This window comes from Heterodontus francisci, chromosome 25, assembly GCF_036365525.1.
Source record: "Heterodontus francisci isolate sHetFra1 chromosome 25, sHetFra1.hap1, whole genome shotgun sequence".
Lineage (NCBI taxonomy): Eukaryota > Metazoa > Chordata > Chondrichthyes > Heterodontiformes > Heterodontidae > Heterodontus > Heterodontus francisci.
Genome location: NC_090395.1, coordinates 67745178 through 67766633, shown reverse-complemented (window position 1 = coordinate 67766633; position 21456 = coordinate 67745178). Strand labels below are relative to the sequence as shown.

Genomic DNA, 21456 nt, shown 5'->3' with positions numbered 1-21456 from the left:
ATTACTTCACCCTTTTAGCCCTTTTATCATTCAGGTATATCTACACTGTGCCCTCTTCAAGGCCAATCTATCCTTTCTGAGGTACAGTGCCCACAACTGAATGCAGTACTCCAGATAAAGTGTGGCCATGGCTCTAAAACTGAAATATCTCATTCCCCTCTATATTTCGGTCCTTCCTTAAGAGAAAGGCCAACATTACATTATCCTTTGTAATTACCTTTTGTACCTGCATCAACTTTTAGTGATTTTTGTACATGGACAGCCAAATCCCTCTCCTAGATTCTTTATGGTGAGAGTCTAGGAAGAAAATTTTCTGATCTGTCTTCATTGAATCCAAAGTGGGTGACTTCACACTTCCCCATGTTGAACTTCAGTTTTGTGAACTTCCCATAACTTGCCTTAACACTTTCATGAGGGAATTGGATATATACTTAAAAAGGAAACTTTTACAAGGCTATGGTTAAAGAGCAGTGCAGTGGGATAAATTGGTAGCTCTATCAGAGAGCTGGCACAATTATAATGGGCCGAACGGTCTTCTGTGCTGCATGATTCTGAGAATACTGTCCCTGATAGATTCTGGTAATTTCTCCACGACTGATGTTAATCTCAGTCATGAACATGTTCCAGTTTGACCCAAGATTTGAAGTTTTTTGCCAAGATTAAAGTAAATAGAAGAATCCCCCTATACTTGTACCTGATCTTAAATTCTCTGATGTCAGGAGTTTTCAGTCTTCCTTAAGAAGGAAGGAGCTATTGCATTAAATGCTTGATGAGCATATGCTCACATGGCATCTACCTAGCAGAATGATTAAGACTTTTCTGTTTCCAAGCTGGTCCTGTGTCTGCAAATTGTATTTGAGCTACGTGTTACTAGACTGAAATACTAGTGATTACCAATTTGTCCCTAACTGTAGTTGTGGGAGAAATTTGAATTCAGTGCTGTCATTGACTGTTTGAAGTCTGAGGTACTTAAAATGCAGCATATTAGAAGCCCAGAAGCTTCATTGTCCCTTATTGCAGTTGGATGATGCAGAACTGGTGACTTACAGTAATTAAAAGTTAAATAAATTTCAATGTGCATTAGACCAGTCAGATTAATCAATTAGATCAATATGGTGATCCAAGAATGCATAAAGCTGTGTGTTATAGAGAATGGAAGTGTAACCATTAAGGATAGCTGGCACAACTATAATCAAAAGTTATGGATCTTAAATGTGCCAGAATTTTTTAAATTTTGATTATATAAACCCTTAATTTTGTGAATTTGTTTAAAATCCAAAAATAAGTAATTCCTGGAGATTTAACTAGGCCTGAGTTCATCCCATTGCACCATCAGAGGGCATTTCTCATGATACACAAACTGTTAATATATTTAGGAATTTGCATTTGGAAATAAGTGCAACATATAAAGTTAGGAAATATCAAATCTAGCAAAAGTAAACTGTGAACCTAGACAATTACTGTATTTGTGATGAAGAATTACCAAAGTTCTGTCCAACTTGCAACCTACTGATACAGCAGTAATTGACATTTATGTAGCTTGTTTTAAGGTAGAAAAATATCCCAAGGTGCTTCAGTGAGGTGTAATCAGATAAAATTGGATGCCAAGCCAAAGAAGATGATATTAGGAGAGAGAGTTTTAAAGAGGGTCTTAAAGAAATAGAAAAAGATAGATATTTTGGGAGGGATTTCCAGATGTAGGGACCAGACAACTAAAGGCTTGCTGAGAATGGCGGTGGAGGCAGGGATTCAGAAGAGGTCAGGGTCCGAGAAGCCCAGAGTTCTGGCGGCAGGAGAGGCGTTGTAAGGCTGGGGGAGGTTACAGAAATAGGGAAGGGTACGGCCAGCAGGATTAAACATGTTGAGAGGATTTAAAATTGGACTAGGAGCCAGTGTAGGTCAGCAAGGACAGAAGCGATGGCTAATTGGAACTTCGTGTGGATTAGGTTACAAAGGTGATCCAGAGAAATGGCACTCTTTGAATAAAACATTTTTATTAAAAAGTGCGGTGGAAAAGTGAGCAGCACACAAAGCTCCAGGCTTTCCTTTTTTCCATCTGTCAGTAAATAGTAGAAAGTAATTAAGTTTGCTCATTGCTATGTGAATGGTGCAGTAATAGAAATTGCTTGGTAACCATCCTACTTCAGTGTGACCTTTCTTAGTGAACAAGTGCCCAAACTTAAAACCAGTCGCAGGGAATAATTGCTTTATATTATTTCTGTTTTGTATACTAAAGCACAGTGGTGAGCAACCTATGTGATACGTGCTGAAAATGGTGCATATGGTCAGTTGAATAATAATGCCATAAAAGACTAGGGCAAAGTCTTGATTGGACCCACAATATTCAGTGGCAGCCTTGTTATGGCATACCACAACATGATTACGTGAAGCTGATATGTTTCCATGCAGCGAGCTACTAACAATGTTTTGGAATGTGAATTTTAGTTATATGGAAGGGGAAAGTACAGGAGAAATTCTACAGCTGAACATACGAACTAGGAGCAGGAGTAGGCCCCTCGAAGTGCAACTAAAGTTGGCAGCCACAACCTATAAGTCTGCATTTTGTGGCATTCAGACTCATAAAAGATTCACCATCTGAAATGTGGTTGAGGTCTATCCTGCAAAATTAATTTCTCTTCACCAAATGAGCCATCAGAGTAACTACCCTGCAGCTGTTCTTGAAAAACAAATTGTGTACAAAGCTGGGTACTGATGTGTCAAAAGATTCACAATTATGCTTTAATGAAATTCTTTTGATATGCCTTGATGTAGAGTATTAGAAACATCACAAAGGGCATGTAGTACACAACATTGATTGCAAATTATTCTTGTATCATGTGGATACCAGTGTTCTAAGTACACCTTGTGACAAGTGTCATGCTAGATCTTGAAGACATTGAAAAAGCAGTAATGAAACTCAAAATAGAAACAGAATATATTTTAAATCTGTTTTTATTTCAGATTTCCAGCTTTTGCAGTATTTCTGCTTTTGTTGTTATGAAACTCGATTACACTAAAGAATGGAGAATGTAAAAAAAAATTCAGATGCCTGTCCTAATAGTTTTGAAGTCCATGAAATGCATACATCTGTGAACGATGCAAACTCTTAACCTAATTTGCAATCTTAATCATTTTTCTTTTTTCCTCCATTTTGTTTTTTTTCAGTACCTACAAATGCCACGTAACTAGAAGTGGCAATTTGGAAATAATATTTTGCATTTCGTGAGTGCCCGTTGCTAGCCCATTAATCAACTTCACATCCATTGACATGAAATTTATCAACAAATCTGCTGAAGAGTGCTTTATTTTTGCCTCCCTGTTCATGTCTTTTTTTCCCTCCGTTTTCCTGCCTACATCTTAGTGAGGGAGAATAGAAAATCCAACAGTTGCAAAGATTTTTAAATAAATGCAAATTAAGAGAATCTATAGAGATCTGATTTGACTTAATTACTACCATGATTTCTTTTTCTTAAATTGGCTATTGCCTGCACCAAGCTAATAAATTAGATGGAAAATACATTTTTGAAAAAATAAAAGCTGGTACAGACTTCCTTCAGGTATTCTAAGCAGTTGCTATCACAAATGGCAATTCTTCAAACTGTAGGGCCAGAATTTTACGCCGCCCCAGCTGGTTGGATGATGGCGTGGGGGCGGCGTAAAATTGAGCGGCAGGCTCCGGGAGGCCTAACCGTCCCGATTCCACCTCCGACCAAGTTTATGGAGGGCCGGTGGGGGCGGGTGAGAAGCGGCCTGCCCGAGGCCAATCAAGACCCTTAAGTGGCCACTAAAGGGCCCTCGCCCACCTCCACGGGTATTTTACCCACGGCATGCAGGTGTGCCGGGGACGTGAAAGGCTGCCCAGCTATAGCTGCCGGCCTTTCTGAACCCCGGGGGGGGGTGGGGGTGCCTGGCAATCGGGCACAAGGTGCCCGATTGAGGACCGCCCCCACCTCCCAACCCAACCCTGGGATCCAAGACACCCCCCAAACGACCACCCTAGCCTCACCAGGGCATGACCGATTCCCCTGGTGAGGCAACCCAAACCTACCTTCAGTACTGGTTCCTTGGTATCCTCCTCGGCTGGCTGGGCTGCAGTCCCAGCAGTAGCCACCACTCCCGGTGGTGCTGCTGAGACTTAAGAGCTGCTGGTCCGCTAATTGGCTGGCAGCTCACTGAGGCGGGACCTCCTCCCTCAAGTGGGTGGAGGTCCTGCCTCGGGCCAATTAAAGCCTGGGGATCCGTAAAATACGGGACAGATCCCCAGGCTGGGCGGAAGCGGGTTCGGCACTGACATTTACGTCTGGGTCTGGCTCCCGTCCGCCCACTGTAAAATTCCGGCCTATATCTCTAAAGGTCATGTGTCTAATGCATTCAACTCACCACAGAATCTCATATTTTGAAGTGGACAATCACATTTCCACCTGGCCGGTTTAAATATTTCGTTAAACAGTAAGCGGATAGGTACTGAACGTACCAATAAACAAGTAACAAACATTGAGGCAAACTGACAGTTGGCAAACAGTTACCAATAATTATTCAAAATGAAAAACAAATCTTTTTTTGGAAATTGTTGCAGTTGCACTGTTAGTTTACTAATTACCAAGCTTCTATATTAATCTTTGTAAAAAGTTAGATTAGTGTGTCTTTTTGTCACACTTACATGTACGTTCCTTACAGCTGGTTGGTTTAAATTTCATATTCTTGAATGACATCAGAATTCCTGTGAGAGCTTTTTCTTTATTCTTATTTATAAACCTTTCTGTTTCTTTTTGAGCACTGAGGAAAATTACTTATCACATCACAGCAAATCACAGTCTAGGAACTGATGTATCCTCTTTCCTTAAGAGCAAAATACTGCAGATGCTGAAATTCTGAAATGAGAACAGAAAGTGCCGGAACTATTCAGCAAGTCTGGCAACATCTATGTAGAGAGAAACATAGTTTCAGGTCTGTGACCTTTCATCAGAACTGGCAAAAATTAGAAATTTAACAGCCTTTGAGCAAATGAAAGGAGAGAACAAAAGGGAAGATCTGTGATAGGATGAAGGGCAGGAGCGATTACATGACAGATGTCATGGTTCAGAATGCAAATAGAGTGCTAAATAGTTTCAGTAAAAGACAAAGCATGAGTCCAGAGAGAGTGCTAATGGCAGAATAATGAACAGCTCTGTCCGAAAGCAAAAACATTAAGACTAGCACATGGTCAAAAAATAAATAATAAAACAAATGAAAATGTATAATAAAAGTAATGGGGCTCATGGTCTGAAATTATTGAGCTCAATATTAAATCCAGAAGGCTATAGGGTGCCTAATCAGAAGATAAGTTGCTGTTTCTCGAGCTTGCGTTGAGCCTCTGTGGAACACTGCAGCAGACCGAGGACATAAATGTGGGTGAGAGAGCACGATGGTGAATTAAAATTGCAAGCAACCGGAAGCTCGGGGTCATGCTTGCGGACCGAGCAGAGATGTTCTGCGAAGCAGTCACCCAATATGCGTTTGGTCTCCCCAGTGTAGAGGAGATGCATTGTGAACAGTGAATACAGTATAATAAATTGAAAGAAGTGCAAATAAATCGCTGCTTCACCTGGAAGGAGTGTTTCGGCCTTGGAATAGTGAGGAGCAAGGAGGTAACGGCAGGTATCACACCTGCATTTGAATGGGAAGGTGCCGTGTGAAGGGGATGAGGTGTTGGGGTAATGGAGGAGTCAACCAGGGTGTCGGGAGGGAATGGTCCCTTTGGGATGCTGACGGGAGGGGAGGGGAAGATGTGTTTGGTGGTGGCATCACACTGGAGGTGGTGGAAATGGCAGAGGATGATCCTTTGGATGTGGAGGCTGGTGGGGTGGAAAGTGAGGACAAGGGGAACCCTGTTGTGGTTGTGCGAAGGAGGGGAAGGGGTGAGAGCAGAAGTGCGGGAAATGGGTCGGACACGGTTGAGGGCCCTATCAACCACTGTAGGGGGGATCCTCAATTGAGGAAAAAGGAAGACATATCAGAAGCGCTGTTGTGGAAGGTTGCATCATCAGAACAGATGCATTGGAGACGGAGAAACTGGGAGAATGGAATGGCATCCTTACACAACAGGGTGTGAAGAAGTGTAGTTGAGGTAGCTGTGGGAGTCGGTGGACTTATAAGAAATAGTAATGCTGATCCCCAGAGATGGAGGCAGAGACGTCAAGGAAAGGAAGTGTCGGTGATGGACCAAGTGAAGGGTGGAAATTGGAAGAAAAGTTGGAAGTTTTCCAGTTCGGTCGAGAGCTGGAAATGGCACCGCTACAGTCATCAGTGTACTGGAAAAAGAGTTGGGGAAGGGCCTGAGTAGGACTGGAACAAGGAATGTTCAACATACCCCACAAAAAGACAGGCATAACTCGGACCCATGCAGGTACCCATGGCAACACCTTTTATTTGAAGGAAGTGAGTGGAGTTGAAGGAGAAGTTGTTCAAAGTGAGAACAAATTCAGCCAGGTGGAGGAGGGTGGTGGTGGATAGGAACTGGTTGGGCCTGTGTTCAAGGAAGAAATGGAGAGCCTTCAGACTGTCCTGGTAGCAGATGGAGAAGTAGAGAGATTGGATGTCCATAGTGAAGAGGAGGCGGTTAGGGCCAGGAAACTGGAAATTGTCAATGACGTAGGGCAGTCGACCATGCTATCCTCTTAGAATGCGTCTCCTCTATTCTCTGGCTTGATGGGTCTGCCCTCGTTTGGTTCCTTCTTTGTTACCCAACTGTAACCAGAGAATCTTGATCAATAGTTTCTCTTCACCTTTGATCAGTCACCTTGTGAGTTCCCCAAGAAGCCATTCCTAGACCTGGCCCTTTCCTCATTTACATACTGCACCTTGACAACTTTATCCACAGCTGTGGGGTCAGCTTGCACATGTATCTTCACTACTTCTCTTGAGCCCCTCCACTGCCTCTTCTGTAAGATTGTTTCATCCAGGATGATTTTGGACAAGCACAGTTTTAGCTGTCTTCTTCAGTCCCCACCACAAAATCTGTACCCTCATCACTGTCTCAAGTTGAACCAGACTGTTCACAAACATGGAATCTTAGTTGGCCTTGAGTTGAGCTTCTAACTCCCATATCCATCAAAAGACTGCCTATGTTTCTGTCTGTGACATCAACTGGAGCACCTCATCTCACCCCATTGAAACTCCTGTCCTTTCAACTTGATGATGCTAATGCTGTTCTCGCATCCTTCGCCTTCCATAGACTTTAGTCCACGCAGAATACCACTGCCTATATCCTGTATAATACCAGGTCATTATCCCCGTTGTCACTGATCGATTTTGCTCTTGTTCTCACAATGCCTCATTTTATATCCTCATTCCTTTATGCCCTCACCCCTCTGCACCTCTTAACATATTCCAGTGGTGCAATTCCCCACCCACAACCTTAACGACCATATCTACGAGATCAACTTACTATTTAACAGACTGTATATTCCTGGTCATAATACTATTGTATAAGTATGTCTGTTTATATGGGTATTTAATAATTAGTTATATATCACCTTTGCTGTTAGATACAAGCTGAATTTGGGTTAAAGGGTATTGATAATTAGACCAGACAATTCAATCCACATTTTAAGGTCATACATTCTGACTTTATTTTTATACTATTTATAGTTAAATAGAATACATAGCAATAGTTAAGGAAGCAAAAGTAGAATTGGTTAGAGCATAGAATCTTCTCTACAATAAAGGCTGAGGTGAAAAACTGAGCTACTACAGTGCCACCACTTGGGGGAGAGTATAATTACATAGTAACAATCTGAAACAGGCAATTTCCTTTATAAATTTACAATGGAAAAAGTTGACACAAGAGTGTGACAAAAATATGACAGGAAGTAAAGTTTTGTAGACAGCAAGTGCATACAAACCGAAGATTTTTTAATACATTATAGAAGATCATAAAAAAGACAATTCCAAAAAAATGGATTCATGTTCCATTTGTAGAGTTAGCCAGTCTTGTCCAAAGCAGATCGAAGAGGTGCTACATTTGGCCTCAGTGCCTGTGAGCATGGAAGGGATAAAATCAGGTAAGGTTCCCATTCTTGACCGCTGTTCAGTGACTCATACAGGAAAGTGCATTTATATAAATAATTTGGTGGGCACTAGATTGAGTTCAGTTGTGACACACCACACTTGGAAAATGGTATCTGCGAAATACATTGAGGATACCAATTGAACTATTGAGTATCAGCCAAGATGGGATAAGGGGAGAAAATTGAGGGGGGGAGGGGAGTAGATATTTTGAATGGTCCCTCAGTCTGTTAATATGTTAAGTCTCCTGAATTCTGCCTGCAAAGGTCACCTTGTTGCCTGTAATCCAGTCAATATCTCTCATTTACTTGCATAGAGGGAGCCATGGTTTGAAAACTTGCAAACACCCCAAAAGAGTAAACTATTAATAGGCCTCTTATCTACCAAACAAATGAATGAGTTACCTGCTGTTACTAATTTAAACAATTTTTTTTTACATGAAATATATACACAGTAATCTGAGCTATAGATTGCACATCTAAGCAAGTTTGAATGTTATGGGTCTCATTCCATTATAATAAACCATTGCTATTTCAAAATATATACATAAATGATGTATGATCTTACAGGGTAAATGATGATTTTAAAAGTGGTGATTTCATGCTGTCCAATTGTCTATTCTGTTCCTTTCATGTAGCATTTATCTAGTGCATCTGTTTTTGAGTTGAATTGCCAATATATTTCTGCCTGTGAAGTGCCTTACTGAATAGTAGAAGTAATATTCTTCTAAATATTGGTATAAACGCATACTGAATAAGATTTAAAAAAAACTTTTACCAGATTTCTATTGTGATGCAATTTCTAGGTCTTTGGAGCTACGCAGAGTTCCCTCATGTGTTAGGAAGTAAGTACTACAACAGCCATAACTGTCAGTTTTGTAAATTTATATGTTTGTCATTTCTGAAGATCTTAACATAATTAAAATTGTCCCTTTGGAATTAATACTTCAGTAAAAGTTGCAGGTAAACATTGTATCTGTTGTCTCCACTTCCTCACCAACCCTTCGTCTAACAGTGGTAACTGTGGTTCAGTAAGGAAACATTATTTTCTTTCAAGGGCACATGAAGGGAGGGTGTGCTAATATTTCTGGTACAGCGTTCATTGGGTGTATAATAAATATGGGAGACACAAGTTGAAATTTTAAAGTAGACACTATTGTAGCCTACCTTTATTTTCCTCAGTCCCTATTTTCAATTTCTTCGACTTCTAGCTTTGACCAGATGTGCTAGTCCGTCCTGTACTGACGACAATTATAAATTGAACTTTAAGGCTTTTCTAACCAATAGCAATGAAGTTTGGAAGGTGTTGCAGTGCAAGCTGCTTAATGACAACCACTTGAGACAACCTTGCAAATTGCGATCAAGCGGAAAGCATAAAAAGCAATAAAAATCAAGACTGGTTTAATGCTAAACCTTTTATTTGCCTAAATTTCATATCTTACAGCAAGGGTGAATACAGTATAGAATCTTAAAAAAGAGAAAGTGCTAATGTGAATTTTTTATGCTGCAAAGAATAATGTGAAATCTTTACATTCTAGAAACTTAAGATTCAGAAACGTCATCTTTTGTGCTACCAGCTTTTGAATCCTCAATTCCTTAAAACTGTTCAAAATATTGACATGCTCATGCAGTGACGGGTCACAGTGCTACTTTTCTGAACCATCTGGAAATCCGACTTCCATTCTTTCCTCAACCACACAACACTAACAAACTGGTGGAAACCAGGTCAAATGGGTTCACGCTGACATGTTGACCAACAAACCCAATCAGAATGAGAGGTGAGAGCCTCAAGTTCAAAGGTGACGAGTAGGATTTCTGTACAGTACAGTTGCACTTAAGTAGGAATTGCAGTAAAGAAAGCTTTTCAGCATTGGAAGTGTAGGGGAAAAACTTGCTAACTTGGAGGATGGTAGCATAGTAGTAATGTTACTGGACTAGTAATCCAGAGGTCTGGACTAATGCTCTGGAGATATGGGCCGAAATTTACGTTGGGCGGGAGCGGGCCAAAAAGTTGGGGGCAACTCCGCCTGGCCTGGGGAGCCACGCCGGGATTTTACGCTCTCCAGGCTCTTAATTGGCCTTGGGCGGGGCTTCCACTTCTGAGGCAGGAAATGCCACTGAATGGAGCTGCCAGCCAATCAGCGGGCCGGCAGCTCTCAGTACCAACAGCGCCACTGGAGCGGTAGCCAGTGCTGAGAATGCAACCCAGCCACCACAGGAGGAGGGATGACGGCCCTGGACGACTGGTAAGTTTTTGGGCCCTCGCCTGGGACAATTGGCCGGGCCCCGGCGAGGCAAGTGGGGGTTGGCTGGGGGAGGGGGCAACTTTGTTTCAGTGGGGGCACTTGGGGCATTGGGGGTCACCCTCTGTGGGGCACAGGGTGCTTGATCAGGAGGGTGCCCTGCCAGTCCACAAGAGACTGCCAGGTTTTACTTGGCGGCGTTCTTGGGGCCTGAGCTGCCCGCCCACTGCTGGTAAAATACCAGCGGTGGCAGGAGGAGGCCCTTAAGTGGCAGTTAATTGGCCACTTAAGGGCCTTGATTGGCCTGGGGTGGGTGGGCCATTTCCCGCCACCGCCACCCCTCGTAAAATTGCAGCGGGGATGGTAAGTTGTCAGGAACAACACCCCAGCTCCCACTAAATTTTACGGCCCCCTCCCACCCATGCCACCAGCTCCTGTGGGGGGGCTGTAAAATTGCGGCCATGAGTTCAAATCCCACCACAGCAGTTGGAGCAATTTAAATTCAATTAATTAATAAATCTGGAATAAAATGTTGTCTGATTAAAAATTGTGAAACTACTGGGTTGTTGTAAAAACCAATCTGGTTCACTAATGCCCTTCAGGGGAGGAAATCTGCCATCCTTACCAGGTCTGACCTACATGTGACTCCAGAACCACAGCAATGTCGTTTACTCTTAACTGCTCTCTGAAATAGCCTAGTAAGCCACTTGCAGGTGGCTCACCACCACCTACTCGAGGACAATTAAGGCAATAATGTTCACATCCCAAGAATGAATTAAAATAAATTTCAATTAAGTGAGTTGCAAATAAGCAGGTGTGACTGTACCAGCTTTATTAAACCACTGTTGTGATTTTTGGAACAGTTTTGATAACTTATTTGCAATATGGGCTGGAATTTAACGGTGAGGCAGTGGCCCCACCCACCGGCTAGAAAAAGGAGGGGGGGGCGAGCCCTCCTCCAATGGGCTTGTAAGCCACGCTGCTATTTTGAAAGCCTCAGGCTCTTAAGTGGATTCAGTCGAGGCTTCTGCCCTGCTGAGGCAGGAGGTCCCGCCTCCAAGAACTGCTGGCCAGTCAGAGGGCCGGCAGCTCTTTAGTCCCAGCAGCGTCACCGGGAGCGGTGGCCAGTGCTGGGATGCCATCCAGCAAGAAGAGGACCATGGACGTCTGCCTCCAAAAGGGTGTGTGGGGATCGATCCTTACCGGGGCAATTGGCTAGGCCCTGGTGAGGGTGGTGGGGTTGGACTGTAGGGCGGGGACGTTTTAGCGGGGGCAACCCGTGCTCCTGGGGCGGGGGGGCCCTCCTGGGCACGCAGTGCCTGATCAGGAGCCCCCCCCTCCCAAGCCCGCAAATGGTACTAGGTGGCCTCCTCAGGTGCGAGAAGAGGCCCTTAAGTGGCAATTAATTTGCCTCACACCTCCTTCCGCCTCCTAGCCTGCTCCTGGAGGGGGGGGGGGAGGGGAAGCGGGGAGAAAGGAGGAGGAGGCGTTAAATCCCGGCCACGCTTCCAGGTGAGTTGAAAGAATACACGCAAGATTTTGAATTACTCCTAGAAAATTTACAGATCAGTTTTTTTTTTCTCCCTCTTTCCATGAATTTTCTTCCCTCCCCGCTCCTTGCTAGGATATGGTTCTGCAGGCAACAGAGGCCTCTACCCTAATTTGCCATAAGAAAAGCAAAATACTGCAGATCCTGGAAACCTGAAATAAAAACAAGAAGTGCTGGAAATACTCAGTAGATCAGGCAGCATCTGTGGAGAGAGAATCAGAGTTAACATTTCAGGTCTGCGACCTTTCATCAGAACTGGCAAAGGTTAGAAAATAATTAGGTTTTAAGAAAGTGAAGGGGGGGGGGCGGTTATGGTGTTGGTGGGGAGAGAACAAAAGGGAAGGTGTGTGATAGCGCAGAGGACAGGAGAGATTAAATAACAATGCCAATAATTTGCCAAGAGGCCATTCTTCTTGTATGAGTCTAGATTATGTATAGAGACTATTTTGCAGGGAATCGTTGCAGGCAATCCCAATCCTCCGTTGACTAGTCATCTATGCCCTTATTTGATGAAAACATAATTTTCATTTTATGACATATATATGACATATGTATCGATTTAAAGTAGTAGCCCTAAGTATATTACTGGAAAGCTAATGCCTACGAGCAGCAGTTTGTCTGTTTCAAAACCCTAAGAAGTTTTGATGATTAGCCAAATTAGAGGTTATCAATTAGTCAATGGGCAGTTTAAATGCTAAATCCATGAACTCCCATAAGGCGTGTTGCTTGCAACGATGGGAAGGTATTGTAGTATCCAAACTCAGTGCTGGAGCACATAGCTTATGCTGCCATCTTGAACTGTTACCGTCTTTGTAGTCATGCTGCTTAAATGATGATGTTAGATAGGGAATTGCAGGATTTTGATCCAAGTACAATGAGGGAGTGTTGTTGTAGATCCAAGTTAGAATGATGTATGACGTGGCGGGGAAGTTGGAGGTGATAGTATTCAATGATATTTCTGCTCTTATCCTTCACAGAGGTAGAGGTTACTGGGTTGAGAGGTGCTGTCATATTAAATTTGGTGAGCTGCTGCAGCACATGTTGTAAGTACTACTCATGTAACATGTAACTCGTGTCTCAGTTGGCCTGGGGTGACAAAACTGTCTCAGCCTTCCCTGTCCCAAACATAATGGCAGGGGGCCCAGGTGAGATCAGGAATGGCGCCCTGTCATTTTGTTTGCCCCCTGCTTCCGTGCTCGCCTCCAAGGGCAGAATAAAATTCTGCCCATTGTGTCCAAGAGAAGGGGTACAGGCCATTCTGTCTTTGATGGTGTCTTGAGTATTTTTGCAGTTGCACCCATCCAGATAACCAGTGATTATTCCATCACAGTCCTGAATTAAGCCTTGTAGATGATAGAGATTTTGAGGAATCAGGTGAGCCACTAATCAGAGTATGAAGCCTCTACTTAGCTGAAATTGCCACTGTGTTGATATGGCTGGTCCAGTTAGGCTTCTGATCATTGTTGGTCAGCTGTTGAAATTGGAGGATCAGTGATGCCATTGAAGGTCAAAAGGAGCTGGTTGGACTTGTTGGAGGTGGCAATTGTCTGGCATTTGTATGGCACTAATGATAGCTACCATTTGTCAGCCAAAGCCTGATGTTGTCCAGTTCCTGCTGAAAGCTGGTTTGGGCTGCTTCATTATCTGAGAATTTTGAATTGAGATGGAATAGTCAGTAAACGACCCCACTTCTGACCTTAGAATGGAGGGTAGCTCATTGATGAAGCAGCTGGAGATTTTTAGGTCAAGAACACTGCCCTTAGGAACTCCTGCTTGCTGGCTGACGTTTGATGATCATGATCACCTTCCTATGTGACCTCATCTATGGCTGGAGGGCATGAAGCAAAGGGAAGAAATACAACAACCAGGAGGGTTTGTTGTACAGACATTATTTAAGTTGCAATTTTGTATACAGTTTGAGCAGTCCATTATCAAAATATCCAAAACATCAAGGAGATAGGAGAAAAGGATATTTTCATGATATGGTCACACTCCTTCCTACACTATGTTTGGATGCATTTGTGCACAATTATATATTGCAATTAGGAATTTTAAACCTAGTCTTGCCTGTCTTATCTATATATGTTTATAATGTTTGGGGTGTTATGGTAATTCTAGAATATTTGTACAGTATCTGTAACTGATAGCAGAGGGCTTAAAAATGAATTAGACTTTCTCATCTTGCTGTAACTATTTTTTAGGTTTTGCTACATTGAATTTGAACAACATTCTGCCAAGAAGCTGCTTACAGATTCAAGTTAATAATGGAACAGTACACAACAAATAATAGCAATTCAACCGAACAGATAGTGGTTCAGGGACAAATTCAACAACAGGTATGAATCAAATGGGCCGAATACTTCCAGTTATGCATGTGCTTTGCTGCAATTTGAATGTACAGATTGTACTCTATTGTCAATTTGCAGGTAATGTGTAGGAGTGACCCAGGATATCTTGCCCTTCCTGTGTGTTTTCCCCACCCTTCCTCCTTTCTCAGAACCAACTGCAAGATCGGAAATTTGCTGTAAAAACAATGCTGCCAGTTACAAACCATTATCATACCAGTTTGACATGGTATGTTGGAGTACAGTGCTCATTGCCACTATAGTATAGTACAGTAACACCTTAATCTGGACTGTAACTTGGTGCTCTTGAAGTTGCCCTGCTTAGTCAAATGGTAATGTTCCTAATTCCTGCTGAAATTGAGACAGAATTTAGCCGCAGTATGTCTGGGTTTCTGCTTTTGGCTGCTGTATAGCAACTCCTGCTGGAAGCTGCCTGTCTAGACTTTGGGTTGAGGATTACGTGTGGTTCTGTTTTCCTCGAGGATCTGGCCAAAACTCACTTGTCTTGGGCCTGTGCTTGAAGACTGAGCCCTTGGGAATGGTTACAGAGGACATCTGTTTCCATACATCACGAATCAGAACCTTCAGAAGAAAACTGCAAAGGGGAATATATAACTTCAGTTTTTATTGTCTTGATTGTGGCATCAAAAATTATTTAGCTGTTGTACAAGTACTGCATTTTTTTCCTTTAAGACAGCACTAATTTTCTGCTTCTTTATTCCTCCCCGTTGTTTATTGGTCTAGAGTCAGCCATTAATGGTCCAAGTTAGTGGCGGTCAGCTAATCACATCCACTGGTCAGCCAATCATGGTTCAAGCAGTGCCTACAGGTCAGGGACAGACAATTATGCAGGTTCCTGTCTCCGGAGGGCAAGGTATACAACAGGTCAGCATATATTTCTTACTCAAAAGAATGTGTTTTCTCCTGTATTAATTCCTTTGATTTAGGGATAGCATTTCTATTGTGTTGTATTCTATTGTGATCTGCAACTATTACTAAATAGTAAATGCATGTATTAAGGCATTCAGAGTAGGTTTGATTCCTGGCCTCTGCTGAATTGGCTGGTCTCAGCAGGAGGTAGGATGATTCAGTTGGTTTCTGCACTTCTCGACAGTTTAAAATCAGCCAGAGGTCTGCCCAGATTGCTTTCAGATGATACCTGATGGAAAATGCACATGTGTGGATGTCAGGTCAGGACAGTGTTAGATTCAGTAGTGATGCTTTGCATGTTGAATGTTGCTGCTCAAACATGATGAATGACCAATAAGGGAAGGTACCAGAAAAGGTTATCACTGTCTGTGCAAACTAGAGACACACCTTCAGGAGAGGAATGAATGGGCGGCACAGTGGCGCAGTGGTTAGCACCGCAGCCTCACGGCTCCAGTGACCCGGGTTCAATTCTGGGTACTGCCTGTGTGGAGTTTGCAAGTTCTCCCTGTGTTTGCGTGGGTTTCCTCCCGGTGCTCCGGTTTCATCCCACATGCCAAAGACTTGCAGGTTGATAGGTAAATTGGCCATTAGCAATTGCCCCGAGTGTATGTAGGTGGTAGGGAAATATAGGGACAGGTGGGGATGTGGTAGGTATATGGGATTAGTGTAGCATTAGTATAAATGGGTGGTTGATGGTCGGCACAGACCCGGTGGGCCAAAGGGCCTGTTTCAGTGCTGTATCTCTAAACTGAACTAAATATGGATAATGGTTTAATAATGCATCTAAACTGGCTGGAGTAAATTCCCAAACAGAGGCTATTGTATTAGTTCCCTAATGTGATGATTCCAATAGTGTTCTTTTGTGACACCTGAGGGGTCCAAGGGGTGACTAACTACAGTAAACTTATACAACAACCAGTTCCGAAGAAGGGTCACTGACCTGAAATGTTAACTCTGCTTCTCTTTTCGCAGATGCTGCCAGACCTGCTGAGTGGTTCCAGCATTTCTTGTTTTTGTTACAGTAAACCTATTTCTGGGTTTCTGGATTTTCCTTGCTTAATAACTTGGCTATTCCATAAATTCATAATTGTTTGTGTCCCTGTTAACAACTTTCATTTACATACGCCTTTAATTTAGTAAAATGTCCCAAGATTCCTCAAAGGAGCATTATCAACAAAATTTCACATTGAGCTGTGTAAGGTGATATTAGGACTTGTGGCCAAAAGCTTGGCCAAAGAAGTAGGTTTTAAGGAGCATCTTAAAGGAGGAGAGACAGATGAGGTATTTGCAGGGCTATGGGGAAATAGCAGGGGAGTGGGACTAATTGGTAGCTGTTCCAGAGAGGCAGCATAGGCACATTGGGATGAATTGGATGGAGCACATTGCTAAGTTAGTTGATTTATTGTGCTGTTAGATTGCTTTCTCGACCGCCAGTAAGGAATGGAGAGTCTCCAGACTGACCTATGAATGCACATGTACCATAAGACAGTGCTAGCTAGTCTCAGAGATCAACAGTTTGTAAAGTCAATTTAGCCTATTACTACAGGCCTAGTATACATGTGGTGCGTTCCTGATGGCGGCGTCAGTGGACGCATAAGGCTGGGAGAGGAATTCACCTGGCAGAGAGAGGGTGAACGGCTGGCAATTCAGGAAAGGAATGCTGATGAAGACCCTGCCAGTGGTGGCCAAGCTTGGGAGCCCGTCCACGGCGGCAATCGGGAGGAAGAGCGGCCACATGGTCCCGGCTCACTCAGCGACTCCGCGCTGTTTCCACACAAACTTTCCCCACAACTCCGGCTCGGATCCCGATCCTGATCCCAGTAGTAGTACACCATTGTAAAAGGGACAATGGTGGGAGCTGATGCAATGTTTTATTACCTGCACCCCCTCCCCCCCACACCCCGTTCCCAGCTCACCCCCCTCGCACCCCCTTCCCCCCAACCCCTCGCAACCATTTCCCCCCACCCCCCTCACACCCCCTTCCCAGCTCCCCCCTTGCACCAGCTTCCCCTCACACCCCCTTCCCCTGCACCCCTCTCCCCTACCCCCTGCAGCCCCCCTCCCAGCTCCCCCCGCATCCCCTTCCCTCCACCTCTTCCCACCACACTCCTCCTCCTCGCACCCCCCCCTTGCACCCCCTTCCGCCCCACCTCCTCCCACCGGCATCCACCTATCCCTGTGTAGGCGCCCCAACAACCCCACTGCCTTATGGGCGTCTCAGGAGAGACCAAGGTTAAGGGAGTAAGTCCTAACAGAAAATCCGGAGCGGAACCCCAAAGGCGGTCATGTGTCACCTTTGGCATGTTTCCGGCGGTTCCTGCAGCCATACTGGTGCCAAACGTCGTGCTCTGCACTCCTTTGGACCCCACCAGGAAGGCTGAGAGTGGGGTTTTGACGCTTGGGCAACTCACAACCTCCATACAGCCGCCCAGGCATGCGCCATGGAGAGGTCACTCCATAATCGCCTCACAGCGACCAAATCAACACGGAAGGCAGCAGTTATGGGTTATAAGTCCAGCTCAATTGGCGCAGAGATTGGGCGCCAGAGGTTACCTTTGTCAGTGGGAGAGGTCATCGCATCTCACTGGACAGCTACCGCCCGCCTCAAACCAGGCACCCCCTGGTCAGTAAGGTTCTGTCCCGCCACAGTCCACCTGCTTCAATGGGTGCTTGGAGCTCGGTCATTGCCCGACAAGTGGACTGTAATACCGCACAAAACAGCACGACCAAAAAAGGAAAGAAGGTACCAGCCCTTCGTTTTGCAAGCTGGAACGTCAGAACTATGTGTCCTGGCCTGTCGGAAGACTTTACACAAATCAATGATTCTCGGAAGACCGCCATCATCAACAACGAGCTCAGAAGACTCAATGTGGACATTGCAGAACTTCAGGAGACACGCCTCCCTTCGAGCGGATCTCTAAGAGAGCAAGACTACACCTTCTGGCAGGGTAGGGATCCTGAAGAACCAAGACAGCACGGAGTGGGCTTCGCCATCAGAAACTCCTTGCTCAGCATGATAGAGCCACCCTCAAATAGCTCAGAACGCATACTGTCCATCCGACTGGTCACCGCCTCTGGTCTAGTACACCTACTCAGCATCTATGCTCCAACACTCTGCTCCCCACCTGAAGCTAAAGACCAGTTCTATGAGGAACGCCAGAATATCATTAGTATCATCCCCAACACCGAACACCTATTCCTGCTGGGGGACTTTAATGCCAGGGTTGGGGCCGACCATGACTCATGGCCTTCCTGCCTTGGGCGCTATGGCATTGGAAGGATGAATGAGAATGGACAGAGACTGCTTGAGTTGTGTACCTATCATAACCTCTGCATCACCAACTCACTCTTTCACACTAAACCCTGTCACCAGGTTTCTTGGAGGCACCCAAGATCACGTCGTTGGCACCAGCTGGACCTCATCATCACAAGGCGAGCCTCTTTAAACAGTGTTCAAATCACACGCAGCTTCCACAGTGCGGACTGCCTGGTGTGCAGCAAGGTTAGCCTCAAACCAAAGAAGCTGCATCACTCCAAGCAGAAAGGCCGCCCGCGCATCAACACTAGCAGAATTTCTCATCCACAGCTATTACGTAAGTTTCTAAATTCACTTGAAAAAGCCCTCCAAAACACTCCCACAGGGGATGCAGGGACCAAGTGGGCCCACGTCAGAGACGCCATCTATGACTCAGCAATGACCACCTATGGCAATCGTGTGAAGCAGAATGCAGACTGGTTTCAATCTCACATTGAAGAGCTGGAACCTGTCATAGCCGCTAAGCGCATTGCACTGCTGAACTACAAGAAAGCCCCCAGCGAGTTAACATCAGTAGCACTTAAAGCTGCCAGAAGCGCTGCACAAAGAACAGCCAGGCGCTGCGCAAATGTCTACTGGCAACACCTATGCAGTCATGTTCAGCTGGCCTCTGACACAGGAAATATCAGAGGAATATATGATGGCATTAAGAGAGCTTTTGGGCCAACCATCAAGAAGATTGCCACCCTCAAATCTAAATTAGGGGACACAATCACTGACCAACGCAAGCAAATGGACCGCTGGGTGGAGCAGTACGTCGAACTGTACTCCAGGGAAAATGTTGTCACTGAGACCACCCTCAATGCAGCCCTGTCTCTGCCAGTCATGGATGAGCTGGACATACAGCCAACAAAATCGGAACTCAGTGATGCCATTGATACTCTAGCCAGCGGAAAAGCCCCTGGGAAGGATGGCATTACCCCTGAAATCATCAAGAGTGCCAAGCCTGCGATACTTTCAGCACTGCACGAACTGCTTTGCCTGTGCTGGGACGAGGGAGCAGTACCACAGGACATGTGCGATGCCAATATCATCACCCACTATAAGAACAAGGGTGACCGCGATGACTGCAGCAACTACTGCGGAATCTCCCTGCTCAGCATAGTGGGGAAAGTTTTCGCTCGTGTCGCTTTAAACAGGCTGCAGAAGCTGGCTGAGCGTGTCTATCCTGAGGCATAGTGTGGCTTTCGAGCATAGAGATCCACCATTGACATGCTGTTCTCCCTTCGCCAGCTACAGGAGAAATGCTGTGAACAACAGATGCCCCTCTACGTTGCTTTCATTGATCTCACCAAAGCCTTTGACCTCGTCAGCAGACATGGTCTCTTCAGACTACTAGAAAAGATTGGATGCTCACCAAAGCTACTAAGTATCATCACCTCATTCCATGACAATATGAAAGGCATAATTCAGCATAGCGGTGCCTCATCAGACCCCTTTCCTATCCTGAGTGGCGTGAAACAGGGCTCTGTTCTCACACCTACACTGTTTGGGATCTTCTTCTCCCTGCTGCTCTCACATGCGTTCAAGTCTTCAGAAGAAGGAATTTTCCTCCACACAAGATCAGGTGGCAGGTTGTTCAACCTTGCCCGTCTAAAAGCGAAGTCCAAAGTACGGAAAGTCCTCATCAGGGAACTCCTCTTTGCTGACAATGCTACATTAACATCTCACACTGAAGAGTGTCTGCAGAGACTCACCGACAGGTTTGCGGCTGCTTGCAATGAATTTGGCCTAACCATCAGCCTCAAGAAAATGAACATCTTGGGACAGGACGTCAGAAATGCCCCATCCATCAATATCGGCGACCACACTCTGGAAGTGGTTCAAGAGTTCACCTACCTAGGCTCAACTATCACCAGTAACCTGTCTCTCGATACAGAATTAAACAAGCGCATGGGAACGGCTTCCTCTGCTATGTCCAGACTGGCCAAGAGAGTGTGAGAAAATGGCGCACTGACACAGAACACAAAAGTCCAAGTGTATCAAGCCTGTGTCCACAGTACCTTGCTCTACGGCAGCGAGGCCTGGACAATGTACGTCAGCCAAGAGCGACGTCTCAATTCATTCCATCTTCGCTGCCTCCGGAGAATCCTTGGCATCAGGTGGCAGGACCATATCTCCAACACAGAAGTCCTCGAGGCGGCCAACATCCCCAGCATATACACCCTACTGAGCCAGCGGTGCCTGAGATGGCTTGGCCATGTGAGCCGCATGGAAGATGGCAGGATCCCCAAGGACACATTGTGCAGCGAGCTCGTCACTGGTACCAGACCCACCGGCCGTCCATGTCTCCGCTTTAAAGGCGTCTGCAAACGCGACATGAAGTCCTGTGACATTGATCACAAGTCGTGGGAGTCAGTTGCCAGCAATCGCCAGAGCTGGCGGGCAACCATAAAGGCAGGGCTAAAGCCTGGCGAGTCGAAGGGACTTAGCAGTTGGCAGGAAAAAAGACAGAAGAGCAAGGAGAGAGCCAACTGTGTAACAGCCCCGACAACCAATTTTATCTGCAGCACCTGTGGAAGAGTCTGTCACTCTAGAATTGGCCTTTATAGCCACTCCAGGCGCTGCTTCACAAACCACTGACCACCTCCAGGCGCTTACCCATTGTCTCTCGAGACAAGGAGGCCAAAGGAAGGAGGAAGTAGATAATCAAATCGTTCTTATTTTCGGGACTTCAGAATTTGAGCATAGCTTTGAGTGCATGTGCTGTATATTGAGAAATTAAATTTGGAAGTGTAATGATCGATGGGTTGAGCTTTGTGGTAAAGGGAAACAGTGAATAAGACTACCTGCCGCAAAGATCTCCTTGGCAGCTGAAATTACCTATTCTTGTTCCGTTCAAACAAAAATAGTAGTCACTTCAAGGAGACGTAGCTCAGTTCATTCTGGTATCCAGTAGTATATCCTGTTCATAATATAGCTATGATGAGTGTACCCTCTTTGTAATAGAATCTTTGATATAAGTTGCTGGACTTGAGGAATTTTCAGGACTTTGAGCTTGTTCTACCCACAAGCAATCTATTGCATC

The 21456-nt window shown here is 44.9% G+C and overlaps 1 protein-coding gene across 9 annotated transcripts in view; it reads left to right on the top strand.

Moving 5' to 3' along the window:
• The window catches only part of nfya (nuclear transcription factor Y, alpha), a 59359-nt gene that overhangs the window by 6051 nt on the left and 31852 nt on the right, over nt 1-21456 (top strand). For 2 of the 9 annotated variants that reach the window (XR_010977510.1, XR_010977515.1), the window contains exons 2-4: nt 8852-8890; nt 14039-14173; nt 14927-15067. Coding sequence is in view for 1 of the 9 variants with exons in the window: in XM_068057438.1 (XP_067913539.1) it covers nt 14102-14173; nt 14927-15067 (213 nt within the window). In the remaining 8 variants the exon portion in view is untranslated. Of the gene's footprint in view, nt 1-8851; nt 8891-9583; nt 9824-11912; nt 12102-12814; nt 12881-14038; nt 14174-14926; nt 15068-21456 lie in introns of all 9 variants that reach the window. The other 7 variants (XR_010977509.1, XM_068057438.1, XR_010977514.1 and 4 more) reach the window with 6 other exon arrangements.